This window comes from Cucumis melo, chromosome 3, assembly GCF_025177605.1.
Source record: "Cucumis melo cultivar AY chromosome 3, USDA_Cmelo_AY_1.0, whole genome shotgun sequence".
Lineage (NCBI taxonomy): Eukaryota > Viridiplantae > Streptophyta > Magnoliopsida > Cucurbitales > Cucurbitaceae > Cucumis > Cucumis melo.
The window spans coordinates 21,394,903-21,406,154 of NC_066859.1; the positions used below are offsets into that span (position 1 = coordinate 21,394,903).

Consider the following 11,252-nt stretch of genomic DNA (forward strand, 5'->3'; position numbering starts at 1 on the left):
TTTATTTTTTATTTAGTTAAGATTTACCAAAAGTGATTGCGTTTAAAAATATGATATTTTGTTGATTAGTTGACCTCGGAAGTATACTCGGCTAAAAGAAATTGGAAAAAATAATCAAAATAAATTTGGAATTTACTAAGATTTTTCTTTTTCTATCGAAGATTTTGTTAGATAAACGTGGGCCGAAAACAAGGAAACCCATGTAACAAAATGGAACTCGATAGAGACATTTATGGCCCAAATCGCGAAAAATGGCGCCAAGGTTTTCAATCGAAACCGAGAACGTTGGCTCCAAAGTGAAAAAAGTTGAGTCAAAAGCATTAGAGAATCGAAGTAGGAAATGGCGACGATCTTCATCGCCGTCCAGTGCTTTCAATGTTCCACCATGCAGGTACCGAACTCTCTCTCACTGTTTCTCAGTCCTTTAACGTCTCTCTATACCTTCTGTAATGGCGAGCGATGGTTTCGATTCAGGTGAAGCAGCAGCGTAAGAGCGGGAACAAGTGGATCTGTGCAGTGTGTAACGAGAAGCAATCGGTGCAGAAGGTGTTTGCTCGAGCTCCTATGGCTAAAGACGTCCGTAAATTCGTACAAAGCTTCAATATGTCTCGGAAATATGCGAATGAACAGGCGAACGTCGACGATCTAATTCATGGAGGAATTGTTGATGACGATAAGCTTGATTGCAGTGGGAGGAGGAAAAGACGTAACGATTGGAGTGAATATCTCGATCCGGAGGAAGATCGGAGCCATAGTGGAAGAGAAAATGAAGGAGAGTTAGGTCATTAAATTTTTAAATACATATTCAGTTAGTTTTAATCTTCGAAGAAAAATCTTTGTTAGATGATGATTTTTTTTCTGTATCAGAGAGTGATTTAAAGATCGTGACGGAGCTTCCAGACATTAAAACCTGGAAATCTGATTCAAGGAGCTGCTCAAGCTGGTCGGAAGGAGAAGGCGATGGATTGTACAGACCACTTTTCTCTAAGAGAAAACATATAGCCAAGAATTTGAGCTCCCAAGGTAAAATTTGATGTTCATGTAACTTCTTGCACTTCTTCAAGAAAGGATTAAAAAACGCCAATAAAATTGCAGATGAGATCCAAAACTGGGAGTCGCCATCAGCAATTCACACATCAAAATTGAGTAAAGGCGACGATGAGCAAACTTTCTCGACGGCCGAATACTTGAGTGCGCCTTTCCAGGACAAGAAGATGAGCAAAAACAGCCATGAAGTTGAGAGTGAGATTCAAAACTGGGAGTTGCCATCAGAAACTGAAGCATCAAAGTGGACTAAAGATGATGAAAATTCAAGAACGAAAAGTTGCATATTAGGTAAGGTAAGAGGAGCTTCATCTAAGTGGAGTGAATACATAACTGAAGAAGAAAATTGTGGAGGCAGAAATGAAGAAAATATGGCGAGAGAACAGGGAATGGATATCTTGAAGATGATAAATGATGAAATTGTTGAAGACGATATCCACCCTGATTTCAAATGACAATGACAGAGCAAAATAATACCATTTGTGATTAGAAAAGAAAAAATTATTTTAGTTTGGTATTATTGTTCATGATTCAAGACTTTGGATATAGCAACTATTGTTTTGGTAGAATTTGTCAGTTTGGAAAGAATGAAACACTTTTTTTTAGTGAAAAAAGAAGTTTAAAGAAATCATTTCAAACTGACAATTTATTAGTTAGATGGTGAAGATCTTAACTACAAACATTTGAATCATGAACAATAGCAATATAAAGAAAGCCTTGAATCATGCATGACTCATGAGCTGAAATAAGAGCAAAAACAAAAACATGAAATCAGTGTTAAATCTCAAAGAAAACTGTAGGTTAGATAACAAATGTGTCATCATGGATCTAACAAAACCAAACAAATTTACTAGAAAACTTAACCCCAAAAAACTCCTCAGTACCAAAATTCTAAAATATCCAAAACTATAATTAAATAAAATAATGCCGCCGCAAATATTTTTTTTTAAAAAAAAACCTAATTTAAATATAAAAGAAACTAAAAAGGGAAAAAGAATATATAAAACCCAACCATAAAAATATGTTCACCATGCAGAATAAAGAATGTTGCAAGGAAAATTGAATGTCAGGGAACCCGTGCTTTCTTTTCCAGTCTTTGTTCATTTGGTCAGGGCCAATGCACCAAGCTGATCAGAAAGCTCGGGTTCCGACGAAGCTTTGCGAAGGACTTCCATTGCCTCAGCCACCTTACTTTTCAAGTCTTCAGGTGACTCGATGAGATGAAGTACCTCTGGTTGGTCCATCTCCAGCAACATTCCAGTAACCTTTGCTGCATGACTTGGCTCGAGACGTTCCACAAGTGGATACAACTGCTCGCCGAGCATCTGTATCAATATAATGCAGAAACCACGAAGTACAGTTAAATGGTATGTTTCATGTAAGAAAAATATGGTTTCATATTTCTCTAATAAATGAAAGAAACAAACATGGTGCCATACCACACGTTGGTTTTCTGGTGTAGCGGAAGCTAATGCAGAAGCAAGTGTTGAGGTAGGCACGGCCCTTGTTCGCTGGATGTCATTGGGAGGGCTAGACACTCCAGAACCATCAAAAGCTAGAGGCATCATCGGACTAACAAGACCTTGGGGCAGGACAGGTGACTCTAATCCATTTCGTGCATTGTTCATGTATCTAAAGCCTTGTCCGAAGCCACGGAGTGGTAACTGGGTTCAAGAAATGATATCACAAGATAAGAACAAAAAAATAGTTTAGAGGCATTTGGATCGGCCTTGAAGGACTTTAGTTATCTTTGGGTAGTCCAAGATGATGAAAAATGTTACCTGCTGCTGCGGTAAAGGTTGTGAATTTCCACCTCGCCTCATCCCTGAGCGTGGCCCAGGCTGTCCTTGCCTTTGAAATTGGTATGGCATGAGGAAGTTTGGGCCCATACCAGGTCGCATCCCACTCATGAGTTGAGGCTGGAAACCATATCCAGCAGGCTGCGGGGGTGCTAGCCCTGGGTTTCCCTGACCATAATACATTTGCTGAGGTGAAACTCGTGCCCCTGGATGAAATCCTGGAATTCCAGAAGGCAAAGATGATATTCCACCAGTTGCTCGGATTTGAGCAAATTGTGCCTGCACGCAGGGACAAATGTACGAAGTTATCGATTTCCTAATAAACCGCAATTTACAAAATTACAATAACATGAAGACATGTGTAACGAATGTTTTTTACTTAACAAAATTTAACAAAATTCGACCGAGGAAAATAGAACTTGAATACTCTGGTCAATCCCCAAGAAGAAATATCACACCTGCAACCGAGCCTTTCTTTCTTCCTTGCGCTGGGCAACAGCCACATAGAGAGGCTTCCTTCCTTTCATCTTTCCATTCATTTCATTTAACTAAAAAATACATAAGAAACAAAAATCTTAATATCAATATTTGGATCTGGATCTTAATGAAAAATTAGAAAAATACAAATAAATTACGGCTTTGGTTGCTTCATCTGGTGAGGAAAAGGCAACAAAACCAGACCCTTTGCTCAGTCCATGTTGGTCAAGCATAACCTGACAAATAAATCAACCAAGCATTGAGATCAACAAAAGCAAAATTAACCTGTAGGCTTTTAATGGTATATATAAGAAGACAAATGGAGATTGCCAAAAGAAAAACGAACCTTGCATGATGTGATTGTTCCATACTCAGAGAATAACGCTTTAAGTTTCTCATCATCAATATGGTCATCAAGATTTTTTATATACAAATTAGCACCTTGTAATTTTTCAAATCTACTCTTTCTTTCCTGTTCAAATTTTGCTTTCAACTCAGCCTCCCTTTCTGCTTTCCTTTGAGCCCTACCTACGTACAAAATCTTGTCATCTCCAAGGACGGTACCGTTCAACTTTTCAACTGCAGCAGCAGCAGAGTCTGTGTTCTGGAAGTTCACAAAACCAAAACATTTGGACTTCCCATTTGAATCAGTCATGACAATTGCACTAGTAATGGTACCATGTGCAGCAAAAAGATTTTTTAGGTCATCATCAGTGGTAGTTTCTGGTAAGTTTTTCACATAAACATTAGTAAACTGTGATCCATTTGCCCGAATCCTTTCTTGGTGTCGAATAAAATGCCCAACATAAACTTGCTTATCATTGAGCAGCATGCCATTCAACTTTTCTATGGAAATTTCCGCTGATTCCTCACTTTCAAATTGCACAAATCCGTAACCTTTTGACTGTCCATTGCTATCTACAGCAACTTTACAAGAAAGGACAGGACCAAAAGCAGCAAATGTATCACGTAACGCCTTGTTATCAATTGACAAGTCCAGATTTTTGATAAAAACATTTGCATAGCCACTTTTCCGAATGCTAGGATCTCGATTAGATATCATAATCCTGATAGGCTTCCCATTAACAGGCGTGAAATTCAAATGCTCCATGGCATTGACAGCTGACAATTTATGAAACGAAGCAAAAGTAGTTTAAATATATAAATTTGTCCCAGAAAACTATTTTTAAAAAAATCCAACTAATGTATAACAAACTACAAAGTTCACAGCAGCATGAATGCATGAAATGTATAACAAAGGATTGAAGAAATATAATCATAAACTAAATAAGCTAACATGCATTTACCGTTTACATAGGACCGCGAATAGAAACAAAATAAAATAGAGAAATTCAATAATAGAAAATCTTTGTTTCGAAATTTTTGATTGATCTTGAATTAGATATAAAACAATTATCAAATTTTGGTGATGGGATGGTCTTTAAAAGCATTTTTAACATGAAATTTCTCATAATATTTTTCGCCAGTATCAAATTGAAATAAAAACTAAGAGTTTGATCAGTATAAAAATATGAATCCACAAAAATCAAAATTCAAGCGTATCATCCAGAAATTACAAAATAAACATAGAAAAGAAGAACAAAAAAAAAAAAAAAAAAAAAAAAACGAACCATCCTGGTGGCTGCTAAAATTAACATAAGCATATCCAAGCGATTGCCTGCGTGTCTGATCCCTGCAAACCCTAATGGATACAACCTGAGCCACTTGGCCGAACAGTTCCAAAAGCTGTCCCTCGTTCACGCTCTGGTCCAGATCGCCTACATACAATGAAGAACTCAAAAACCCGCCTCCAGTGGCCACAGCTCCCGTCGGAGGAGGAATCACCGCCGTTTGAACTGTAGCGGCCGTCGCCGGAGCCGGAACTGTAGCCGCCATGCCGTCTCGTGAGAAGAAAAAAACAAAAAAAATCGAGGGAATACAATTGAATAGTTATGTAAAAGAGTTAGCGATTGCGATCGAACAGGGAGGAAGAACACTAGGGTTTCTAAACTCTAAAAATAGAAAATCGAAGGTTTTTTCTTTGTTTGTTTTTTTTTTTTTGTTTTCTTTTCCTTATTTTTTTCCTTTTCTTCTTCAGTTCCTCCAAGAGGGAAGGGAGAGACGCAAAACGAAATCGAAACTGATTTATTTATATGTGGAGAAAAGCGGGGAGATTCCAAAACGGTGAGTTTTGAGAACGGATGACATGGCATTCCAGGCCGTATCTTTTATCAAATTGTCGCGCGCTTTTGGTTTTTTATTCTTTGTTTGCACGTGTCTTTTTATTCATTTCATATACATTTTATATATTTTTGTGGCCAAGTCAAATCAAAGGTTAATAATATCTTTATTTTTTATTTTTTATTTTATTTTTTTCTCTCTCTCTCTTAAATCAAATTGATTATTTAAACACCTTTCTATCAATAAAAATTCAACATTTGCAAGACGAAGTAGTTTTTAAAAACTAGGTTGATAGTCCAACAATATGAAAGTTTGCAAAAATATAATACTTTCCGAGTCCAAGCCTACTTTAAATTTGTTTCAATAAGTGTACTTATGCTTTACTCAAATCTAATTGCTATGTGATTTTCATTTGATATTGATTTGTAAATGATTGTTATCTAATTACTTTATGATATACTAATTGTTACTATTATTGATTACTGTTTTATTATTGTTCGATTAATATCTAATTGTTATCTGATAATGATCGTTATCTTTTATTATTCTCTACTTTGTTTATTACCGATTGCTATCTTATACTATTTTCTACTTGATGCTTGTTTTATTCTTATTTGATATCGATGGTTCTATTATTACCAATTTCTATTTGCTTGTTTGATTGTGAAATACTAGTAGGCAATGATATATATTTTTCACGTGATAATGATTTGTAAAATTGTCGATGATATTGATTATTGTTTGACAACAACAATTAGATAGCAATCAATAATATAAATTGTCATCTTATTGTTCTCTGATTGCTATCCAAAAATTTAAATTAATACTAGTTCTTAACACGTGTCATGCACGTGACATTTGTGTTTCATTTTCTTTCTCCCAATTGTTCTTTAAAATTAATGTCACGACCCAACTTTCCAGACTAAGTTGAGATCATTACTTACGACTAGACTCACAGTAAAATGCACAAACTCGTAAAAAGATCTGTTTACGAATCATTAAAATCCTTCAATACATAAGAAAAGCAGTTTCGGGCCCTATTTTAAATAACTTTCCAAAAGTTCCAACACATAATCCATGAAGTCATCAAAACAAGACAGGAAAACAATTGTTCTAACCATGACTCCATTTAATAAGTAAAAAAAACAGAAACAGTAAATACGTTCAGCGGAAGCATAAGAAAAAACTAGACATGTCCATATGGCCTTCACGTATCCTTCTTGCCTCTCGCCGATCTGCCTCTCGCGTTACCTTTACCTGAAAAAGTTAAAGAGTAAAGGGTGAGTATAAAAATATACCCAGTAAAAGACCCACTACTGGGCCCGTTAGGGTAATAACGGTTAGCTTCCTATTAAGTGGTTTCGTAGAATGCACACATCAATCAGTCGAGTGATCCCGAAGGATGCACATATCAGTTGAGTGACCCCGAAGGATGCACATATCAGTCTAGTGACCCCGAAGGATGCACATATCAATCTAGTGACCACGAATGATGCACATATCAGTCTAGTGATCCCAAATAATGCACATATCAGTCTAGTGATCCCGAAGGACGCACATATCAGTCCAGTGATCTCGGATGACACATATATCAGTCTAGTGATCCCGGAGGACGCACATATCAGTCTAATGATCCCAAAGGACACCGTGTCTGTAAGGTACACTACCCCATAGATAAAGTTAACCGTTACCCCTCAGTCCATTCTTAACCGTCTACAACAGTCACATCACAACATCGTTCAAGCTAACAATTCAGTTCATAAGCTTAGTCATTCAGACCGTTTAGGTTTAGTCAACAGTCTCATCAGTCGCTATACATAAATCCAATCCACGTAATACCGTCACCTTTTCTAAATCCAGTCAACGAATCAATCATCTCTAGGTAAATACACCTGACAATCATTTCGTCTCAGTCCAAGCGCTAGCACAATTACAAATAAACTATATTATGCATAATGTCCCTATTTTGCTTAACGTTCCCATTCAATCTACAGTACAATCCATCAGTGAGTACACAGTCTATACATGAGGTTTCCGAACCTTAGTCCATCAACTACATAACTCAATAATGAGCAACCAACATTCTTCAACTATACATAACATCAAGATTTTCATAATTCAACGACATTACTATTTTGGTTAACAGCACGACCCATCAATATAACTATATCACATGAAACATCCAGGCGTCCGTACTCCATCAACAGAACAACCCATTAACATATATATATAAGTTACAACTAATAATCATGTCACCAAGTACACACTAGTGGTGCGTCTAGGCATACGTGCATCAGTCACTTAAGTGCAGTCGTTATTGTGCAACCCTTATTTGAGTTACTACTTATCCCCCTTAACAGCTTAACTCGAAAAAGATAAGTAAACTATGCATCACGCCTATGTTCAGTCTACAACACAGTTCATCAGTATATACAACTATACACTATAGTCCAGAACCCATACTCCATCAACAGCATAGTCCGACCGTATGCACAAACTACACATGACCGCTCAAACATCACTACTCCATTAACAATACAACCCATCAGTATATATAACTGCATATAACAGCCAAAGTCATTTACACTCTACCAATAATATAACCCATCAATATAGATGATATATATATATAAACCACTCATAACGGTCCAAACATCTAAACTCAATCGACGGCACAACCCATCATTATAACTAGACTACATATAGCAGTCATATGATTATACTCAGTCGAAAGCATAACTTGGCAATACCTTTTTGGTTTATACAAACAGTCGAACAGTACAGTCATTATATTATAATTCTCATATCAGTCAATACGTGCCAATCTAAAACTGAGTCCAGTAGTAGAAGTCCCTTACTTGAAATGTAGCTAAAATCCTTGTTCAATTCGACGTCCACACGAATCCACCTAAACACAAACATAAGGGTTTAAACGATGGCATTACCAACATCCACATTTAAAACGTTCCAAAGCAACATCCGCCGACTTACTCGAGTAAAGGAGGGCTATCTCCAACTAAGTCTGCCGTGAAACCCCAAGAACTCGAGTGCCACTTCTCTAACACCTTCAAGGAACGAAAGGTAACCCAACCAATAAGTTCCACGTTTTATTCGAATATCTATACTTGAATCAACTATAGCAACGTTAGGAAACTCATTAAGTAATCCTTACCAAGGACTCACCGTGACCCGACGTGGAAAGAAAATGGCTTAGGTGGCTCGGTGAACAGGGAGTTCGGCTTGGCTTGGGAGTGGCTCGCTCGGCTCAATTCTCAGCTCACGGCTCGGCTCAATTCGGCTCACGACTCAATTCTCGGCTCGGCTTGGCCCAATTCTCGGCTCGGCTCGACTCAATTCTCGGCTCGGCTTCGCGTAGGCGCTTGCGAAAATGGAGATACACGATCGTTGGGGGGCTTGTCGACGGTTGCTTGGCTACATGATGAGGCGAAAGGTGGCTGGGCATCGACAGACACGGTCAAACGAGGTCGGAGGGTGATCGACAGCGCTCGACTGAGGTCAGAGACAGCCGGCGATCGACGAACGAGTGACAGGAGAAGAACCGAAGATGCGATGCCAAATGCTCCACCACACGGCTGCCGACTTCACAACAGAGACAGGTCTGGCCGACAGACGTGGAGATACACGGCTGCTGGTTGACGTTGAACGAAAAGGAAGAGGAGAGAAGAAGAAGAAGAAGAAGATTGGGGGGGCGGGGCGCGTCTTAGGGTTTAGGGTCTTTTCCAACCCATTTTTTTACTCCAAAAATATAAATCCTTTTAAATAAATATAAATTTTAAAAATTTACCTTGAAAAAAATCGAGGCGTTACAATTAAACTCATAAATAGTTCTTAAAATAGAATGCTTCGACGATTGCTTGACAATTTTACTTTGCATAACTATTAGAAAAATAAATAAACTATACTACATTGATTTACCGTTCTAAATTCTAGAAACTTTTAAAGAAGAGAGTTGATGAGTGAATAAAAAAAAATACAAATTAAGAGAGAATGACAAACCCAAAGTTTTTTCTTATATAAGTACATATAGATATCTTTAAAGATGTCAATTGATGAGATAATTTTTTCTTTAAAAAAGAACAATAACTTCATAAATCACATACTATCAATTAAGGATATATTTTTTCTATTGGTGGAATCTTTTTCTATAGTTGTTTGTATTACCCTTCGGAGATGCTTTCATTTTTACTGATGTTTATGGATTTATTGGATCAAACCCAATAACTTCTAGATTTGATCAGCCTAGCCCCTAGAATAAACACATGTAACAGCCGAAGTGCATGTTTTATGTATCAACTTGAAACATTGATGAAATGTAAAAGATTTTCAAGAGATATATTTTTAAAATAAACACATCTAGAAAAGCATAAAAAACAAACAAACAAACAAAAAAAGAATAGTAAGAAAATGAAAATACAGGACCGAAAACATGCAATGAAACTAAGACTAAGATATTCCTTCTTATTTGGAAGACTATCCAAATTGTGTGCAAACTAAGACTATCCAAATTGTGTGCAAACTCCAAGGTAGAAAAAGAGGTTTTATAGACATTCATATTCAAGAATTATTAAAGGTTCATTCATTGTATTTTGTGTAAAAATTAATAATTAAATGGATTACTAGTTATTTTCATTTAGACGATGGACTTTTGGATTCCCTTAACTATAAAATTGCTCATTAGTTACAATTTGGTTTTCTTGAGCTATTAGAAGTTGGAAAGATTTTTGGTTTTTTTTGAGCTATTAGTTATTTATAAGTTACAATTAATTTGCCTAATCAATTCGTAAAATCACCTCATTTCTTCTTCAATTAGCATAAAAATAGGAATGGAAAAAGACAACATTGTCATCTACCTTATTATAGAAGTTACTTCTAAAGAAAGGTCAAAAATGGGAAAAAATTTCTCCTTATCCAAGCTTATATATACTATATATTAATCGATAACAATTGCTATCTAAAAATTTAAATTAATATTGATTGTTATTAGAAAATACATTAGAACCAAACCCAAACCAAAAATCTATCTCACCTCTAATAAACTAAAAAACATTGTTTTAATTGTAAACCAAACACAAAAAGGAGTTAAAAGTAACCAAAATAGTATTTGAGTAATTTAAAGCCCAATGGTAATTTATTAAGTTTAGTTTAAAAAACAAACAAACAAACCAAACCAGACTCCTTAAAATACCTATCAGTTTCCCACCTGGGTCGCCTAGCAATCTACTTGTTATCGATCACCGCTATCCATGACGTCGGCCACCGTTGCACGTTTGGTCGTCGGTCTCTCTATCACTTTAGTCAACACAAAATTGACAAAAGGGTATGAAAATGTTTTTATAGATATATATATTTTTAGATGTATTTATCAATCTCCAACATATTGTTTCAAATTCATAAACATAATAGTTAAACCTCCCGAAAAGTAGAGAGTGAAATAAGAAACAAATGGTTAGTAACCAAGGGAAATGTGGTAACCCAAACTAGTACCTTAGTTTTTGAATCTTATGTACTAAGAAAACATAAACAAATTTAGGAACAATTCTAAAAAAGAAACAGAAATGCAATCACTCATCAATGGATCTAGCAGTGAAGCGTTCATGCTTTTTTTTCTTTAACTTTATTTTGTCCATTGATTAAAAAATTTAAGTTCATAAATGAAGATAAACTTAATATTATATCGGTATTCTAATGCTCTCCCTCGTTTGTTTGTGAGCTACAAATTTGTAGGATGCA

At 36.2% G+C, this 11,252-nt stretch overlaps 2 protein-coding genes and 1 long non-coding RNA gene across 3 annotated transcripts; 1 reads left to right on the forward strand and 2 right to left on the reverse strand.

The window, feature by feature from the left end:
• Positions 1–229: 229 nt before the first annotated feature.
• LOC103496578 (uncharacterized) lies at positions 230–1,675 on the forward strand. Its single transcript, XM_008458497.3, has 4 exons — positions 230–391; positions 475–781; positions 868–1,023; positions 1,096–1,675. Exons 1-4 carry the CDS (start codon positions 341–343, stop codon positions 1,497–1,499), a joined length of 918 nt encoding a protein of 305 aa, XP_008456719.2. The 5' UTR covers positions 230–340; the 3' UTR covers positions 1,500–1,675.
• A 122-nt stretch (positions 1,676–1,797) lies between these two features.
• On the reverse strand, positions 1,798–5,448 carry LOC103496577 (polyadenylate-binding protein 3). Its single transcript, XM_008458496.3, has 7 exons — positions 4,952–5,448; positions 3,667–4,442; positions 3,479–3,556; positions 3,302–3,391; positions 2,826–3,122; positions 2,484–2,708; positions 1,798–2,369 (listed from the first exon to the last, which is right to left on the reverse strand). Exons 1-7 carry the CDS (start codon positions 5,214–5,216, stop codon positions 2,145–2,147), a joined length of 1,956 nt encoding a protein of 651 aa, XP_008456718.2. The 5' UTR covers positions 5,217–5,448; the 3' UTR covers positions 1,798–2,144.
• Positions 5,449–6,786: 1,338 nt separating this feature from the next.
• LOC103496576 (uncharacterized) lies at positions 6,787–9,293 on the reverse strand. The gene is made up of 3 exons (XR_007819668.1): positions 8,685–9,293; positions 8,493–8,566; positions 6,787–8,409 (listed from the first exon to the last, which is right to left on the reverse strand). It is a non-coding gene; the product is annotated as an uncharacterized LOC103496576 (long non-coding RNA).
• Positions 9,294–11,252: the final 1,959 nt, after the last annotated feature.